Source organism: Nerophis lumbriciformis, linkage group LG03 (genome assembly GCF_033978685.3).
Source record: "Nerophis lumbriciformis linkage group LG03, RoL_Nlum_v2.1, whole genome shotgun sequence".
Classification (NCBI taxonomy): Eukaryota; Metazoa; Chordata; class Actinopteri; order Syngnathiformes; family Syngnathidae; genus Nerophis; species Nerophis lumbriciformis.
In genome coordinates, this window is record NC_084550.2 from 46,852,687 (window position 1) to 46,873,193 (window position 20,507).

Consider the following 20,507-nt stretch of genomic DNA (forward strand, 5'->3'; position numbering starts at 1 on the left):
ATGTATTTCATATGCTGTAAACCTAGTTCATAGTTGTTAGTTTCCTTTAATGCCAAACAAACACATACCAATCGTTGGTTAGAAGGCGATCGCCGAATTCGTCCTCGCTTTCTCCAGTGTCGCTGGCTGTCGTGTCGTTATCGTCGGTTTCGCTTGCATACGGTTCAAACCGATATGGCTCAATAGCTTCAGTTTCTTCTTCAATTTCATTTTCGCTACCTGCCTCCACACTACAACCATCCGTTTCAATACATGCGTAATCTGTTGAATCGCTTAAGCCGCTGAAATCCGAGTTTGAATCCGAGCTAATGTCGCTATAGCTTGCTGTTCTTTCCGCCATGTTTGTTTGTATTCACTATGTGACGTCACAGGAAAATGGACGGGTGTTTATAACGATGGTTAAAATCAGGCACTTTGAAGCTTTTTTTTAGGGATATTGCGTGATGGGTAAAATTTTGAAAAAAACTTCGAAAAATATAATAAGCCACTGGGAACTGATTTTTAATGGTTTTAACCATTCTGAAATTGTGATAATGTTCCCCTTTAAGGAAGTAGTTTGACATGTACTTCGGTATCAGGGAGGTGTAGCGGATTTTATAGACTAGGCTCAGTGCAAGTTGTTTTACTCTGTCCTCCACCCTGAGCCAGCCCACTTTGGAGAAGTGGGTAGGAGTGAGGTGTGATCTGGGGTGGAGGTCTAGAAGTAATCTGACGAGCTTGTTCTGGGATGTTTGGAGTCTAGATTTGAGGGTTTGGAGGAACAGCTATAAAGCTTTTCAATTTTACAGACCATTTTTAATCACCCTGGATAAAACTTGTTTTTAAAAAAAAAAATTAAGTTTCACATTTTTATATGTGAGTATTGTCATTCCATTTGTTATGGAGATATAAATACATTCCGTGGTTGTTTATCAATGTGAACATGCTGTCACGTGTCGACAGGATCCCGCCGCTGAGGACCAATAGGAAGGCAGAGAGGGGACGAGCCTTCCGCGGTACTCCATGTTGTTTTCCTCTACAGTAACACCCACACACTGTAACACCGTGTAACACACTTGCAGTCATGTGACTCTCATTTTGTACAAGTCGCTGGGCTCTCGGTCGTTCGCGGAGTCTCGCCGCTGCTTCTGGAACATTCTCTCAAGGACGAACGTCGAACACATGCGCAGGGCGGCGGCGGCGGAAGGTAGGACATTGTGTGTGTGTGTGTGTGTGTGTGTGTGTGTGTGTGTGTGTGTGTGTGTGTGTGTGTGTGTGTGTGTGTGTGTGTGTGTGTGTGTGTGTGTGTGTTGACGTGCGGGCGTGATGCGGCGGTAACACGTCGTGAGTGCGGCAGCGAGACACGAAAACACGGCCGTCGGTGTCGAGTGTGGGAGGCGAGAAGCGTGGCCGCTGCAACGAGGACCGTCCGTGACACGGGGCGCAGTCCTGGCTCTTTGCCACGAGGCTCCTCACGTGCATCGGGGCAGGTGTCCGAAGTGTGGCGCGTGGATAGTGGTGGTCGCTTTGTTATCGACATATTCCATCATTAATACTACAAACCCCGTTTCCATATGAGTTGGGAAATTGTATTAGATGTAAATATAAACGGAATACAATGATTTGCAAATCCTTTTCAACCCATATTCAATTGAATGCACTACAAAGACAAGATATTTGATGTTCAAACTGATAAACTTTATTTTTTTTTGGCAAATAATAATTAACTTAGAATTTCATGGCTGCAACACGTGCCAAAGTAGTTGGGAAAGGGCATGTTCACCACTGTGTTACATGGCCTTTCCTTTTAACAACACTCAGTAAACGTTTGGGAACTGAGGAGACACATTTTTTAAGCTTCTCAGGTGGAATTCTTTCCCATTCTTGCTTGATGTACAGCTTAAGTTGTTCAACAGTCCGGGGTCTCCATTGTGGTATTTTAGGCTTCATAATGCGCCACACATTTTCAATGGGAGACAGGTCTGGACTACAGGCAGGCCAGTCTAGTACCCACACTCTTTTACTATGAAGCCACGTTGATGTAACACGTGGCTTGGCATTGTCTTGCTGAAATAAGCAGGGGCGTCCATGGTAACGTTGCTTGGATGGCAACATATGTTGCTCCAAAACCTGTATGTACCTTTCAGCATTAATGGCGCCTTCACAGATGTGTAAGTTACCCATGCCTTGGGCACTAATACACCCCCATACCATCACAGATGCTGGCTTTTCAACTTTGCGCCTATAACAATCCGGATGGTTCTTTTCCTCTTTGCTCCGGAGGACACGACGTCCACAGTTTCCAAAAACAATTTGAAATGTGGACTCGTCAGACCACGGAACACTTTTCCACTTTGTATCAGTCCATCCTAGATGAGCTCAGGCCCAGCGAAGCCGACGGCATTTCTGGGTGTTGTTGATAAACGGTTTTTGCCTTGCATAGGAGAGTTTTAACTTGCACTTACAGATGTAGCGACCAACTGTAGTTACTGACAGTGGGTTTCTGAAGTGTTCCTGAGCCGATGTGGTGATATCCTTTACGCACTGATGTCACTTGTTGATGCAGTACAGCCTGAGGGATTGAAGTTCACGGGCTTAGCTGCTTACGTGCAGTGATTTCTCCAGATTCTCTGAACCCTTTGATGATATTACGGACCGTAGAAGGTGAAATCCCTAAATTCCTTGCTATAGCTGGTTGAGAAAGGTTTTTCTTAAACTGTTCAACAATTTGCTCACGCATTTGTTGACAAAGTGGTGACCCTCGCCCCATCCTTGTTTGTGAATGACTGAGCATTTCATGGAATCTACTTTTATACCCAATCATGGCACCCACCTGTTCCCAATTTGCCTGTTCACCTGTGGGATGTTCCAAATAAGTGTTTGATGAGCATTCCTCAACTTTATCAGTATTTATTGCCACCTTTCCCAACTTCTTTGTCACGTGTTGCTGGCATCAAAAAGTTTATCAGTTTGAACATCAAATATGTTGTCTTTGTAGCGTATTCAACTGAATATGGGTTGAAAATAATTTGCAAATCATTGTATTCCGTTTATTTTTACATCTAACACAATTTCCCAACTCATATGGAAACAGGGTTTGTACATTGTACTTATACTTTATATACTTATGATATATATTGTGCACTGTACTTATAATATACGTTTTACATTGTGCTTGTTTATGATATGTTGTACACTGTACATTATATGCTGTACTTATGATATTCATTATACACTGTGTTTGTTTATGGTATATGTTATACACTGTCTGTACTTATACATTATATACTGTACTTATGATATAATTATACACTGTACTTATAAAATACATTATACACTGTATTGATAATGTACATAGTACACTGTACTTATGATATACATTGTACTTATACTTTATATACTCATGATATATATTGTGCACTGTACTTATGATATACATCACACATTGTGCTTGTTTATGATATATGTTATAGTTATACACTGTAAATTATATATGCTATACTTATGATATACATTATACACTGTGTTTGTTCATGGTGTATGTTATACACTGTCTGTACTTATACATTATATACTGTATTATGATATACATTAAGTATACTGGTAATATACATTATACATCATGCTTATGATATACATTACACTCTGTACTTATAAAATACATTATACACTGTACTTATAATATACATGTATACACTGTACTTATACATTATATACTGTACATGTGATATACATTGTACACTGCACTTATAATATTCATTATACACTGTGCTTGTTTATGACATACGTTATGCACTGTACATTATTTACAATACTTATGCATTATACACTGTACTTATACAATATATCCTGTACTTATGATATACATTATACACTGTTCTTCTAAAATACATTATACACTGTACTTATATGCATTCTACACTGTACTTACAGTATAATGTACATTATACACTGTGCTTGTTTATAATATACGTTATACACTGTACTGATATATACTGTATTTATGATACACAATATAGACTCTACTTATAATACACTCTGTACTGGTAATATACATTATACACTGTATTTATGAAATGCATTATACTAGGGCTGCAACAACTAATCGATTAAAATCGATTATAAAAATAGTTGCCGATTAATTTAGTCATCGATTCGTTCGATCTATGCTATGCGCATGCGCAGAGGCAATTTTTTAATTTTTTTTTACATTTTAATTTTTTTAAATGTATAATCCTTTATTTATAAACTGCAACATGTGCAAACAGCTGAGAAACAATAATCAAAATAAGTATTGTGCCAGTATGCTGTTTTTCTTCAATAAAATACTGGAAAGGATAGAAATGTAGTTCGTCCCTTTTATCCGATTATTAATCGATTAATAATCGACAGATTAATCGATTATCAAATTAATCATTAGTTGCAGCCCTACATTATACACTGCATTTACACATTAAATACTGTACCTATGATACACATTATACACTGTACTTACACATTATATATTGTACCTATGCTATACATTGTACACTGTACTTATACATTATCCAATGTACTTATGCAATATACACTGTACTTATGATATAAATATACACTATGCTTATACGTTATACATTGTACTTATACATTATATACTGTACTTATGATAAACAATATACCCTAAACATATAACATACATTTTACACCACTAATGATATACATTAAAGAAACAGTGTTTAATTTCACACATAAAGCATTCAGTCATTGGAAATATATAACTAATTACGTCATCGTTTAAAAAAAATAATTACACATAAATTAAAATGAATACATTAAATAAAAACTATGACATTGCATTATTCATTTATATCATATATTATTAATGTATATTATATTTCAAACATTGTTTAATGTATGTATTTTTGCCAGTGTGTCCAGACTTAGGGGACTTTTTATATATTTCATCTGAATGACATAACACTCTTTAAAATGGTTCTACTTTGAGTTGACTGATAGATGATTCTTATTTCTTGTCCTTTATTTGTGTTTAGTCCGTCCTGGCTGGACCTTCTCAACGCTCTAAAGGACATTAAGGACATGATCCACATTTTATCCATCCCAAAAAGTCTTAAAGCAACAATTCTCTCGCTAAAACCACAAGGTGCACCGAGCCAGCGATGGTAGATCGTTCACAGAAGACCCACGCCCATCAGCTGTCTGACGCGGGCACGGAGTTGGACTACAAGGTGATGCCGTCGCCGTTTTCCGAGGACGACGTGAGCGAGTCCTCCAGTCCTGGTTCTTGCTCCAACCCCAACTCGCAGGTCCTCAGCTCCAGCTTGGGCAGCGCCTCCAGCAGTGAGACCAGCATCCTGGACCAGCTGCTGTCCCAGGACAAGGCGCCGTCTTCTCCGCCGTCTTCCGTCCTCTGGGGCGACGCCGGCAAATGTCCATCCGTGAAGAAGGAAGGTGTGGACCTGTTTTCTTGGTCCGACGCGGTGACGGACAAACAACATGGGGAGTCCTTCCAGCCCACACTGGAGGAAATCGAGGAGTTCCTGGAGGAGAACATGGATGCGGTGACCATGGAGCAAGGAGGCGGTCCACAGATTGGACAAGAAGACGTTGGACTTAAGTCTTCCTCTGAGACACCGCAGGAGGTCACATGTTCAGACCAAAGCGTTGTTAGCGTCAACAAAGCTTCATCTTCCACCGTAGCTTCCAAGAAGACGTGCAGAACTTCATCCGAGGACAACAGCGGGAAGACGGTCCTTCAGATCCAGCCTCTTCACCTCAAACAGCCCTCCCCCTCTTTAGTCCAGGTCTTGGTCAACATCCAAGGTCAGACCTTCGCTCTTGTGCCTCATGCCCTGCCCTCGACCAGCTTCCATGTGGCCTCCAAGTTCGTACGCATCGCTCCTTTGCCCATCGCCGCCCAGCCCGTTGGCGGTGCGGACCACGCGGCCGGCGGCAAATCGGCGGGGATTCTTGTCGGGGGACAGAAGTTCTTAAAGAACCCGGTGGCAGAACTTATTAAAATGCATAAATGCGCGTTTCCTGGGTGCAACAAAATGTACACAAAGAGCAGTCACCTGAAGGCTCACCTGAGAAGACACACGGGAGAAAAACCTTTTGCCTGCAACTGGCAGGGATGTGGATGGCGGTGAGTACCACTGTACTGTATGTACTATATAATATCATATATCATTATAACATATCATGTCATATATAATATATTACCGTATTTTTCGTACCATACGGCACACCGGATTATAAGGCGCACTGCCTATGAGCGGGTCTAGTCAGATCTATTGTCATACAAAAGGCGCACCAGATTATAAGGCGCATTAAAGGAGTCATATTATGATTTTTTTCTAAATGTAAAAGACTTCCTTGTGGTCTACATAACATGTAATGGTGGTTCTTTGGTCAAAATGTTGCATAGATGATGTTTTACAGATCATCTTCAAGTCGCTTTCTGACAGTCGCTTCAGGATGCGCCGTTTTGTGGGCGGTCTTATTTACGTGGCTCACCTTCGACAGCGTCTTCTCCCCGTCATCTTTGTTGTAGCGGTGTAGCGTGCAAGGACGGGGGTGGAAGAAGTGTCAAAAGATGGAGCTAACTGTTTTAATGACATTCACACTTTACTTCAATCATTAACGGAGAAGCGTCTCCTCATCCGTGGCTCACTCGTGCAATAACAACGCCGGAAATGTGTCCCGTGAAAAACCGTCCAACCGGTACTCTCTAATAACTAAAGTTCCTTGGATGAATAATGTAAACTCACTACACCGGTATGTTTTAGCGCTTTCATGGCGAGTTTACTGACGGATATAGGTAAGAACTTTACACTACTTTATATTAGAAATGGCAACAGCGTAGGATGAATGTACCATAACAAGAAGATAGGCTTCTTCTTTTTCTCTATCGACTACGGTGTCGGCACAGACTACAAAGGCGGATGTGCACAATTTTTCTGGACTCATGCAGATCCCAAATACCGATCAGCAGGTACCATAAGGGAAGAAAAGTTGCTTTTGCATAATATTGCGAAACAAAACGCCAGATAATATGTCTTACCTTATACACACACCATAATAATACTCCTATGTTGAAGCTCATCAAGCGCTTCATAGCTTACCAAAGTCGTACTAAAACATTTTGATAGATTTTTGAGCGCCGTGTGTAATGTTCTATATTTTCAATAGAACATATAAAATGTTGGTGTTGTTTACTTGAGTCATATTGCCATCATAATGCAGTCTACACGTATCTCTTATGTTTGACTGCTATCTACTGGTCACACTTATTACATCATGTACCAAATAAAATGGCTTTGAGTTTTATGTTGTTGTGTTGTGGCTGATAGTTGTTGTGTTGTGGCTTATAGTTGTTGTGTTTTGGCTTATAGTTGTTGTGTTGTGGCTTATAGTTGTTGTGTTTTGGCATATAGTTGTTGTGTTGTGGCTTATAGTTGTTGTGTTGTGGCTTATAGTTGTTGTGTTGTGGCTTATAGTTGTTGTGTTTTGGCTTATAGTTGTTGTGTTGTGGCTTATAGTTGTTGTGTTTTGGCTTATAGTTGTTGTGTTGTGGCTTATAGTTGTTGTGTTGTGGCTTATAGTTGTTGTGTTTTGGCTTATAGTTGTTGTGTTGTGGCTTATAGTTGTTGTGTTTTGGCTTATAGTTGTTGTGTTGTGGCTTATAGTTGTTGTGTTGTGGCTTATAGTTGTTGTGTTGTGGCTTACAGTTGTTGTGTTTTGGCTTACAGTTGTTGTGTTGTGACTGTATGTTGTTGTGTTTTGGCTTATAGTTGTTGTGTTTTGGCTTATAGTTGTTGTGTTGTGGCTTATAGTTGTTGTGTTGTGGCTTTTAGTTGTTGTGTTGTGTTGTGGCTTTATGTTGTTGTGTTGTGGATGATAGTTGTTGTGTTGTGGCTTATAGTTGTTGTGTTGTGGCTTTTAGTTGTTGTGTTGTGGCTTATAGTTGTTGTGTTGTGGCTTTATGTTGTTGTGTTGTGGTGTTTGCATTTGTTGTGACTTTGCTCTGCTATTAAATGACAGAAGTAGCAGGTCAAATCACTGCTCATTTAACCTGAAAAGACTGGGTTGCATTCATTTCCCAAGTAAACCTACTTTTAATTCAACCTGAAGAGATTAATTTATACATAATGCCCTTACAAGAAATAACAGGAATATAGGAAACTTCATCCATCATTTATTTCATAGTCACACTGTTTGATTTGTTTTGCTAAAAAGTTACTGAATTGAGTTTAACTCACTGAATCGTTCTAAATTCCATGTGCCAAACTCAAGGCCCGGGGGCCAGTTCTGGCCCGCCACATCATTTTATGTGGCCCGCAATAGCCTGGAAAAAATGGGTTTCAATAAATACCTTTTTTTTTCTTCTTTTTTTTTTTTTTTTTACTAAATGTATTCGTTCTTTCAATTTTGACAGAAAAAAATTGCATATTTTAAACTTAAATATTATCTGATCATGCCAATTATATTATTATATACTGTATTGCAAAACAATTTTTGCGAGCTAAAACAAATAGTTAAATATCTGCTTGTCACCTTCATTTATCATTTTAAAGGAAGTTATACATAAAAAAAAATCTAATAATCAAATGCATTTCGATTAATCATGATTAATAACAGGTTATTACCCGCATGCATAATGTAAATTAATTTTTAAAAAGCGGCCCTCTGAAAGCAGCCATTACTGCGATGTGGCCCTCAGTGAAAATGAGTTTGACACCCCTGTTCTAAATACACTGATATCATCCCTGAATCATGTCGGCAACATCAAATTAGGATTTGAATCAAATAGTTGTTAGAAACGAATCGTTACATCCCTATATTATAAATGATCTCATATCATATCGTGTCATACATTATATATCATGTTGTATATCATACCTTGTATTTCATATTATACATTATATCATATCATGTGACGTATAAGATGTAATTTCATATCAGTATCAAATCATGTCAAGCCTTATCATGCTGTATCATGTCATATCATATTAGGGGTGTCCCGAGTTCAATACAACTTTTTCACTTCCAATGCGATACGGATATTGGAGCCTATTGTGTCGATACTAAATTCGCAGGAATCATACCTACTTTTATTATTTTGCAGTGTGGAATGTTATAAAAGTTTTGATCAAGTGAAATTAATCAAACAGAGAACAATTTTAGGTATAAAAAACACTAACCCATTTATTATTAACCGTCTGGATTGGATATATGCCACCTTTAAGTTAAAGTGTAGTGGTAAAAGTTTTTATTAATTTTCAATCATTGACGCGGTAAGTTGAATGATGCGGACACGTTTGATACTTTCTAGAACGCTTCTGCTTTCGAGACTTTGTATGAGTAAGTAGTATGCAACTATTTGATAACAAATGTGCTGTTTTAGACTGCAATATTAGTTCAATTATGTGTAGCTTGTGTGCTATTGTATACTTAGCTGTTGTGTAGCTGCTAGCTCATTGTAACCTATAGCCTACCATGTTTTCCTTTTGTAAATGACTTGACTAAAATAGAAGAACATACCAACTTAGTGTGTTTTTGGATGACATTTAGATGTTAACTGGCTGTCAAACTTAGCACAAGTAAACACTCTGCAGGACTGCTTGTAGGCCTCTGCTGATATCAGACTGATATCAATATCGGATCGGGACACCCCAGATATCATATTGTAATGTATCATATCATATCATATAGAACTACAAGGTCAACTCTTTCAGGTACTCGAAGAAATAGATTAGATTAGTTTTCCTTTTGAAGGCGTCAGACTAGATTACAGGGGGCAGCGTGGTTGCATTTGTGTTGCCGTGGTAACTGCTGCACAACACTTGTATCAACACACACACACACACACACACACACACACACACACACACACACACACACACACACACACACACACACATATTAAATGTTCGCATGCCTGCAAGAACATCAATAACAATAACTGCTGGATGAAAACATAAGCATTTAAATGTATAAAACAAGCGGGCTTTAAAAATGCAACATATGTCATGAATCATTTCATAAAAGTAAATAATAAGAGCATTGTTTGAAAGCTAAAACTGAACTATTTCAACATGTTTGCATTAATCAACTTTCTACCGTTTTTCCCTCTCGGGTTTGCGGGGGGCTGGAGCCTATCTATCACTGAAACTCACTGAACAAATATCCTTATTTACTCTTAGCCACTGGTAAACATTTGTACTTTTTCATATCTAAAAAAGGTTCCCCCCCAGATTGCCAACAAAAATGTGGCAATGTGACATCATTATATAATTAGCATAATCTGCAACAGTGCATATATTTTCTTTAAAAAGGCTAAAAAATATACATACATTTGAAAACAAATCTGTGTTATTATTAATTACTAATATAAAACACAAAACCAGTGAAGTTGGCACGTTGTGTAATTCGTAAATAAAAACAGAATACAATGATTTGCAAATCCTTTTCAACTTATATTCAATTGAATAGACTGCAAAGACAAGATATTTAATGTAACTAAGAAACTTCTTTTTTTTTTTGCAAATAATCATTAACTTAAAATTTAATGGCAGCAAAACATTGCAAACAAGTTGTCACAGGGGCATTTTTACCACTGTGTTACATGGCCTTTCTTTTTAACAACCCTCAGTAAACTTTTGGGAACTGAGGAGACCAATTTTTGAAGCTTTGCAGGTGGAATTCTTTCCCATTCTTGCTTGATGTACAGCTTAAGTTGTTCAACAGTCTCCGTTGTGGTATTTTAGGCTTCATAATGCGCCACAAATTTTCAATGGGAGACAGGTCTGGACTACAGGCAGGCCAGTCTAGTACCCGCACTCTTTTACTATGAAGCCACGCTGTTGTAACATGTGGCTTGGCATTGTCTTGCTGAAATAAGCAGGGGCGTCCATGATAACGTTGCTTGGATGGCTACATATGTTACTCCAAAACCTGTATGTACCTTTCAGCATTAATGGCGCCTTCACAGATGTGTAAGTTACCCATGCCTTGGGCACTAAAACACCCCCATACCATCACAGATGCTGGCTTTTCAACTTTGCGCCTATAACAGTCCGGATGGTTCTTTTCCTCTTTGTTCCGGGGGACACAACATCCACAGTTTCCAAAAACAATTTGAAATGTGGAATCATCAGACCACAGAACACTTTTCCATTTTGCATCAGTCCATCTTAGATGGACCACAATGGAAACAAGCCTTTTGGCTTTTTGTGCCATCCATTTGCCTTTTTAAAGCATTACATGGATGAAATTCTTTAAAATGTCAATAAACTTCTCAATCAATCAAAAAAATCAATGAGCTCAGGCACAGCGAAGCCGACAGCGTTTCTGGGTGTTGTTGATAAATGACTTTCGCTTTGCACAGTAGAGTTTTAACTTGCACTTAAAGATGTAGCGACAAATTGTAGTTACTGACAGTGGTTTTCTGAAGTGTTCCTGAACCCATGTGGTGATATCCTTTACACACTGATGTCGCTTTTTGCTGCAATACCGCTTGAGGGATCGAAGGTCCGTAATATCATCGCTTGCAGTGATTTCTCCAGATTCTCTGAACCTTTTGATGATATTACGGACCGTAGATGGTGAAATCCCTAAATTCCTTGCAATAGCTCGTTGAGAAATGTTGTTCTTAAACTGTTCGACAATTTGCTCACGCATTTGTTCACAAAGTGGTGACCCTCGCCCCATCCTTGTTTGTGAATGACTGAGCATTTCATGGAAGCTGCTTTTATACCCAATCATGGCACCCACCTGTTCCCAATTAGCCTGTTCACCTGTGGGATGTTCCAAATAAGTGTTTGATGAGCATTCCTCAACTCTCTCTGTCTTTTTTGCCACTTGTGCCAGCTTTTTTGAAACATGTTACAGGCATCAAATTCCAAATTAGATAATATTTGCAAAAAATAACAAAGTTGACCAGTTTGAACGTTAAATATCTTGTCTTTGCAGTCTATTCAATTGAATATAAGTTGAAAAGGATTTGCAAATCATTGTATTGTGTTTTTATTTACCATTTACACAACGTGCCAACTTCACTGGTTTTGGGTTTTGTACATCAACATTATGGTTTGTCTGAGTGGCAGAACAGGACATTTAAAAAAATATATATAAATAAATAATTAAACCCAATTTAATTGGTGTTTGGTCCACCCAAAACATCACAATTTTAACATCAAAATAATAACAACATTCCATAGCACAGACAACTACGGTAGTTTTTTTTAAAGTAATGTAATAATAATGTACAGTAGAGTGGTTTTCTACGATCTCTCCTTCCAGATGCTTCTCCGTCAAACACACCATCAGCAGCTTCTCCGTTTATTTATTATTTGAACACCCTTGGCTGACATTGACCAAGTTTGTTTCAGTACGTTGCAGACCGGCAGCGCTCTGCTCCAACTGCTTCACAACATCAGCTCGCTGCACGCTCTGTCGTGTTTTTGATGATTTCTTTCTTTAATTCAGTGAATATCGTCCACTTCTTCCCAACACCGTCCTGCACACTCACTTTCTTCCTTCCCATGCTTGGAAAACAAAGTTATGTCCATCTCTAGCTATAAGCTAATGAGTAAAACGGAGATTTTGTTTGGATCTTACAGGGTTCACGCTGACATTCGCTACGCCAACTAGTGGCGGGGAGACTCGTAAGTCGTAACCTCAATTTTTGCTGGCAAGTCAAAGCATAACAATACAGCTTGTATTCTGAAAAACGTGTAACTTTCATACCAATATCATCCATGTACACTTTGTACACACACTCTTTACTAGCAAGCCTCTCAAGCCCGCATTTAGCGGTTGATGAATGATAAATATCATACCGTGAGTTCCCTTAATGTAAACCTTTTATCGCCTCCATGCTGGACACAAACAGCTTGTTGGAATTCTATGATGCCATAAGCCAGCCTTTGTATTCTCATCAACAAAGAACTCTTGTCTGAACAGAAGGCTGAGACCCTGTTTGGATGGAAGTGCGTGCGTGCGTGCGTGCGTGCGTGCGTGCGTGCGTGCGTGCGTGCGTGTGTGTGTGTGCATATTTAATGAGGTCGCCCAAATGAAAGACAAGCTGGAAGAGAGTACAGAAGTGTAGCGCAGACATGTTTATTTTACAAATGTACAAAGATGGCGGCGGTGCTAAAAAGGGAGGTCTGCCGCTGAATGCGATCACATGAGGCGAGAAGGGAGGAAGTGGAAGCTAAAACAAAGAGGGCGTTTTGAAAAGTTACCATGACTGTGGAACAAGAACGTCCACACTGCGGAAGACGACGCGAGAAGAAAAAGACAGAATACGACTTACTGTATGAATAAATGGCATCATTTAAAGTAACATTTTTATAAGCATTGTATAATCAGATAAAATATGTTTTAACTAATACAAAAGAAGAACATGTTCAAAATCTGAAGTAGTTTTACCCAATAAAAGGGAACTGCACTTTTTGGGGGAAATTTTGTCTATCAATCTATCATTCACAATTCTTATGTATGACAAGAACACATGTTTTTCTTTATTTATGCATTCTAAACATTAGCAAGAGTCAATAAACAATGGAGCCAATGGAAGTCGCTCTATTCTGCCAAAAAAGTGCTTTAAAAACAACCTTCATCATCGTTTTTGTAAGTATATATATAATGTAGTAACAGGCACATTCGATAACATGTAATAACATTTACACATTTTGCATATTTTAAGCATACAGCGGCATATTATTTTAACAGACGCATCCCAACTTTCGCTATTTCCATTAACAACAACCCTATTAATCCTGACAGACTTCGCGAGAGACAACACAGATTACTTTGAGACAAATGATGATTCAGACCCTTATATTTTTGAGCCTGAATATAAGGAGGATGAGCTGCAAGGTTTAGAAGCTGTGTGCTAAACAGATCCAGCTTTAGTAAAACACTAAGCATAAAGTAGCTGTATTGCTAAGTGCTAAACAAGATGTACCAGGGGGGTCCAAACCGCGGGGTTAATGGGGAGGAGTATATTTATAGCTAGAATTCACAGAAATTAAAGTATTTCCTATATTTATTTATATATATATATATATATATATATATATATATATATATATATATATATATATATATATATATATATATATATATATATATATATACAAACCCCGTTTCCATATGAGTTGGGAAATTGTGTTAGATGTAAACATAAACGGAATACAATGATTTGCAAATCCTTTTCAACCCATATTCAATTGAATGCACTACAAAGACAAGATATTTGATGTTCAAACTCATAAACTTTCTTTTTTTGTTTGCAAATAATAATTAACTTAGAATTTCATGGCTGCAACACTTGCCAAAGTAGTTGGGAAAGGGCATGTTCACCACTGTGTTACATGGCCTTTCCCTTTAACAACACTCAGTAAACGTTTGGGAACTGAGGAGACACATTTTTTAAGCTTCTCAGGTGGAATTCTTTCCCATTCTTGCTTGATGTACAGCTTAAGTTGTTCAACAGTCCGGGGGTCTCCGTTGTGGTATTTTAGGCTTCATTATGCGCCACACATTTTCAATGGGAGACAGGTCTGGACTACAGGCAGGCCAGTCTGGTACCCGCACTCTTTTACTATGAAGCCACGTTGATGTAACACGTGGCTTGGCATTGTTTTGCTGAAATAAGCAGGGGCGTCCATGGTAACGTTGCTTGGATGGCAACATATGTTGCTCCAAAACCTGTATGTACCTTTCAGCATTAATGGCGCCTTCACAGATGTGTAAGTTACCCATGTCTTGGGCACTATTACACCCCCATACCATCACAGATGCTGGCTTTTCAGACCACAGAACACTTTTCCACTTTGTATCAGTTCATCTTAGATGAGCTCAGGCCCAGCGAAGCCGACGGCGTTTCTGGGTGTTGTTGATAAACGGTTTTTGCCTTGCATAGGAGAGTTTTAACTTGCACTTACAGATGTAGCGACCAACTGTAATTACTGACAGTGGGTTTCTGAAGTGTTCCTGAGCCCATGTGGTGATATCCTTTACACACTGATGTTGCTTGTTGATGCAGTACAGCCTGAGGGATTGAAGGTCACGGGCTGGTTGAGAAAGGTTTTTCTTAAACTGTTCAACAATTTGCTCACGCATTTGTTGACAAAAGTAATGACCATCGCCCCATCCTTGTTTGTGAATGACTGAGCATTACATGCAATCTACTTTTATACCCAATCATGGCACCCACCTGTTCCCAATTAGCCTGCACACCTGTGGGATGTTCCAAATAAGTGTTTGATGAGCATTCCTCAACTTTATCAGTATTTATTGCCACCTTTCCCAACTTCTTTGTCACGTGTTGCTGGCATCAAATTCTAAAGTTAATGATTATTTGCAAAAAAATTTTTTTTATCAGTTTGAACATCAAATATGTTGTCTTTGTAGCATATTCAACTGAATATGGGTTGAAAATTATTTGCAAATCATTGTATTCCGTTTATATTTACATCTAACACAATTTCCCAACTCATATGGAAACGGGGTTTGTATATATATATATATATATGTATATATATATATATATATGTATATATATATATATATATAGTACAGTAATGAAAACACAGTTGTTCTACTAACTGTACTGTACTTGCTGCTTACTTTAAAAAAAAATAACACTTACCTTTTACTATTTCAGTAGCTTTTGTTCTGCCATTTGAGTACTGGCGAGCAATCTCTGAATCCGGGAACATATCCTTCACGGATTTGTTGAAAACATCCGCAAATGAGAACGGGATGTTGCTTGCAATGTGGCCCATAATACTGCCGACTTGTGCTTCTCTGACCGTTCATGAGTGACTATATCCATTCGGCCACCGTGTTATAGGTTGTAGATATACTTATGGATAACGGAGACATATATAATAGTCTCTTTTTCAGGTGAGAGGACGCTAAACGCAGCGCCTTTAAGGCACGCCCCCAATATTGTTTGTCCGGCTGGAAATTGCCGTAGTTTTGAAGCAATGCATGATGGGAATCCGGATGTTGTATGTCAGTGTGAGAAATAGTGCCGTGCCTGCCTACTTTATGGGTTATAGATAAACCTATGGATAATGGAGACATATATAATAGTCTCCTTTTCAGGCGACAGACGACGCTAAAGGCAGTGCCTTTAAGTCATGCCCCCAATATAGTTGTCCGGCTGGAAATTGGGAGATTTTCGGGAGAATGGTTGTCCCGGGACATTTTCGGGAGAGGTACTGAAATTCGGGAATCTCCCGGAAAATTCGGGAGGGTTGGCAAGTATGGCTGCGCTCAACTCGATGTCAATTCAAATTTGTGGTCATTGACAGTCGATTTTGGCTTTGCCCACTAGAGAGTGGTATTGGTACCTTATTACCTGACGTAGGAGACTATGGGCACCCGTGGGCTAATCTTCTTGTTAAACTTGTGATGCAAGTCCAACAACATTAGGATTTGTACATTTTCTGAAGGTGCTTGCTCTATTTTTAAACAAAGAAAACAATCTGAAGTTGTCTTTATTTTTAAGTTACCGTGCCGTGATTTTACCAGTCCGGCCCACTTGGGAGCAGAAGTGGGTAGTAACGCGCTACATTTACTCCGTTACATCTACTTGAGTAACTTTTGGGATAAATTGTACTTCTAAGAGTAGTTATAATGCAACATACTTTTACTTTTACTTGAGTATATTTATAGAGAAGAAACGCTACTTTTACTCCGCTCCATTTATCTACATTCAGCTCGCTACTGATTTTTATCGATCTGTTAATGCAGGCTTTGTTTGTTTTGGTTTGTCAGACAGACCTTCAAAGTAGGATATATTGCATGCCTGCGTTTCACCAATTAAATGCAGTCACTGGTGACGTTTGACTCCGTTTCACCAATCAAACAGAGCCAGGCGGTCACATGATTAACAAGCTTACGCTTACATGAACTCAACGTCAAATTTGAGGAAGCACATCGCGGTAAGTAACATTAGTAGATATTTTGGCTGTCACCGTAGGCTGATGTTAGCTTCCCTGCTATGAATCACTGTCAAATGTACATCGTGTGGGAACATTTATTAACGCACTGCAGCCTCATAGACAGACAGAGAAACACACACTCACACGCACAGTCGCACACACACTCACGCATGCATAGAAACACCAATCAGAAGTGCACAGTGTGTTCTCAGGTGCACCGTGCAGTCCACACCTATCAGTTTGTGGTTTGCGTAAAAACTAACTTGTTATTTTCCTTTGTAATCTCTGCCTACTGAGCCTATGGTGCTGTTAAGTTATTGTGGCTCAATTTGCCTTAATTTTTTTATGTTAATGTATTATTATTTAATATATATTATTGTTTTAGTTCCATCCATCCATCCATCTTCTTCCGCTTATCCGAGGTCGGGTCGCGGGGGCAGCAGCCTAAGCAGGGAAGCCCAGACTTTCCTCTCCCCAGCCACTTCGTCCAGCTCCTCCCGGGAGATCCCGAGGCATTCCCAGGCCAGCCGGGAGACATAGTCTTCCCAACGTGTCCTGGGTCTTCCCCGTGGCCTCCTACCGGTTGGACGTGCCCTAAACACCTCCCAAGGGAGGCGTTCGGGTGGCATCCTGACCAGATGCCCGAACCACCTCATCTGGCTCCTCTCGATGCTTAAGAGATATTCCTGGCTCTGAATTTGCTCATTGCTATTTTTATGTTTTTGTGCATTATTTGTTGCCGTCATCATTAAACGAACAGGTTACTCATAAGTTACTCAGTACTTGAGTAGTTTTTTCACAACATACTTTTTACTTTTACTCAAGTAAATATTTGGGTGACTACTCCTTACTTTTACTTGAGTAATACATTTCTAAAGTAACAGTACTCTTACTTGAGTACAATTTCTGGCTACTCTACCCACCTCTGCTTGGGAGTGGATTTTTCTCCATGTGGCCCCGATCTAAAATGAGTTTGACACCCCTGTTGTAATCAGTCCTTCATGCGAGTTTGTCCATAGTGTTGACACAATGAAAACGAACCAAATTAAAAAACCCTTCCAGCAAAGTTCCTTTTGAAAAATGTCAAACTTTTCTCCCTTTTGTTCCCTCACAGATTTTCCCGCTCAGACGAGTTGTCGCGACATCGACGCTCGCACTCGGGGGTCAAGCCTTACCAATGTCCCGTGTGTGACAAGAAGTTTGCCCGCAGCGACCATCTATCAAAACACGTCAAAGTCCACCGTTTTCCACGAAGCGGTCGTGCAGTCCGCTCGGCAATATGATGGCCGGTGGACGTGACGGACGTGTGAAGTACACTGTGAAGGACGTGTGAAGTACACTACGTACTACTTACACCGCAAGTATTTGATCCCCTGCTGATTGGGTACATTTACCCTTTCCAAGGTATGAACAACACATGTTATTTCAACTGAGAGACAGAATGTATAACAATAACATGAGATCAATCAAATGACTGTAGTTAGCATTGGATTGAGGTAAACAAGTTTTTGATGCAAATACAAACAGCAATTAGTACTTGGTGTAGAAGTATTATTGGCAAGTATACAGGTTAGATGTCTCTTGTAGTTGTAGTACTTATTAGAGATGTCCGATAATGGCTTTTTTGCCGATATCCGATATTCCGATATTGTCCAACTCTTAATTACCCATTCCGATATCAACCGATACCGATATATATACAGTCGGGGAATTAACACATTATCATGCCTAATTTAGTTTTGATGCCCCGCTGGATGCATTTAACAATGTAACAAGGTTTTCCAAAATAAATCAACTCAAGTTATGGAAAAAAATGCCAACATGGCACTGCCATATTTATTATTGAAGTCACAAAGTGCATTACTTTTTTTAACATGCCTCAAAACAGCAGCTTGGAATTTGGGACATGCTCTGAGGAGGTTGAGGTGGGCAGGTTTGGGGGGGGGGGGGGGGGGGTATATTGTAGCGTCCCGGAAGAGTTAGTGCTGCAAGGGGTTCTGGGTATTTGTTCTGTTGTGTTTATGTTGTGTTACGGTGCGGATGTTCTGCCGAAATGTGTTTGTCATTCTAGTTTGGTGTGGGTTCACAGTGCATATTTGTAACAGTGTTAAAGTTGTTTATACGGCCACCCTCAGTGTGACCTGTATGGCTGTTGACCAAGTATGGCTTGCATTCCCTTGTGTGTGTGAAAAGCCGTAGATATTATGTGACTGGGCCGGCACGCAAAGGCAGTGCCTTTAAGGTTTATTGGCACTCTGAACTTCTCCCTACGTCCGTGTACACAGCGGCGTTTTGAAAAGTCACAAATTTTACTATTTGAAACCGATACCGATAATTTTGAAACAGATACCAAAAATTTCCGATATTACATTTGAAAGCATTTATCGACATCTCTAGTACTTATCGTCCATTCCAGTCTTGTGTAGGTCTACAATCTTGTCCCTGAGGTCAGATCTTTGGTCTTGCCCATGGTAGTGTAGAGGTTTGAATGAAGAAAGTGTTTGTGTGTATTTTAAATACATAATGAGTTGAGTTTCGAAGTACTTCCTTCAAGGTACAGTACTCGTGTGTGTGTGTGTTTCGTGGGCACAGAACCACTCTGTGGGGTCACAATTCCTCATTCAAACATTTATTTACCTCAGCCAAATACAAATCATAAGACCTTTATGTCATTGTTTTACATTCAGTCTATCTTTTAAACTAAAGCTACCATTAAAAAGGATGTATTGTTCATATCTTTGTAAAAATAAGCCCACAAAATACTTATTTTTCCACTGTGTATAACCTTTTCTGCAATTGTTCTAATTTATAGTACAAGAAAGCAGTATGTAATCATGTACTTTTTTTTTTCTTGTTAAGTTTGTGGCTCTGACTTATCTCTTACCTGTCAGTTTTTATCTGCTCGGACGCCGCCAGTGTTTTGGACATTGTTCACGTTATGCAAAATGTAGAAGGACTGAACTTCACCTGGATCAATGAGGAAGAACCAGAGTACTGTAATACCAGCACTACTACGAGTGGTAGTTGTCATGTTTTTTTTGCTCCTGATACAGTCAATTTGCTGTCTGTCCAATTTATAGGAAGAACTTGCATCTCGCCTCGTGTAAACGCAGCTGCTGTATTGACAATGAGACGTGTATTGTGTCACCTCAATAAGCTACTCACGTAATAAGCTACATTTTACTGCAACAGTTTAACCCACAAGAAGCCGTAAAATCACTTTTAAATGTGTTCTACTCAGTTTTGTGCCTGAACTCATTAAGTGATGTCATAGTCATGTGACCCCTCCTAGGTTATTCCCCAGCGTGTCAGGTAAGCGAGCTCATTATCATTTATTTTTAAAATACAATGAATTCATAGAAAACAATGCTACATACACTATATTGCCAAAAGTATTGTGTGTGAATGTGACATTTGGTGGAGGAGGAATTATGGTATGAGGTTGTTTTTCAGGAATTGGGCTTTGCCCCTTAGTTCCAGTTAAAGGAAGTTTGAATGCTCCAGGATACCAAAACATTTTGGACAATACCATGCTCCCAACCTTGTGGGAACCGTTTGGAGCGGGCC

General features: G+C 39.3%; 1 protein-coding gene across 1 annotated transcript; it reads left to right on the plus strand.

The window, feature by feature from the left end:
* Nucleotides 1-1,026: 1,026 nt before the first annotated feature.
* LOC133585681 (Krueppel-like factor 15) lies at nucleotides 1,027-18,853 on the plus strand. Its single transcript, XM_061937945.2, has 3 exons — nucleotides 1,027-1,186; nucleotides 5,010-6,121; nucleotides 18,055-18,853. The coding sequence occupies exons 2-3, from the start codon at nucleotides 5,136-5,138 to the stop codon at nucleotides 18,221-18,223; spliced, it is 1,155 nt and encodes a 384-aa protein (XP_061793929.1). The 5' UTR covers nucleotides 1,027-1,186; nucleotides 5,010-5,135; the 3' UTR covers nucleotides 18,224-18,853.
* The last annotated feature ends 1,654 nt before the right edge of the window (nucleotides 18,854-20,507 follow it).

Coding starts and splice junctions, on each gene's coding strand:
- LOC133585681 (XM_061937945.2), top strand. CDS start 5,136: ATGGTAGATCGTTCACAGAAGACCCACGCCCATCAGCTGTCTGACGCG. Junction 6,122..18,054: donor TGGCAGGGATGTGGATGGCG/GTGAGTACCACT, acceptor GTTCCCTCACAG/ATTTTCCCGCTCAGACGAGT.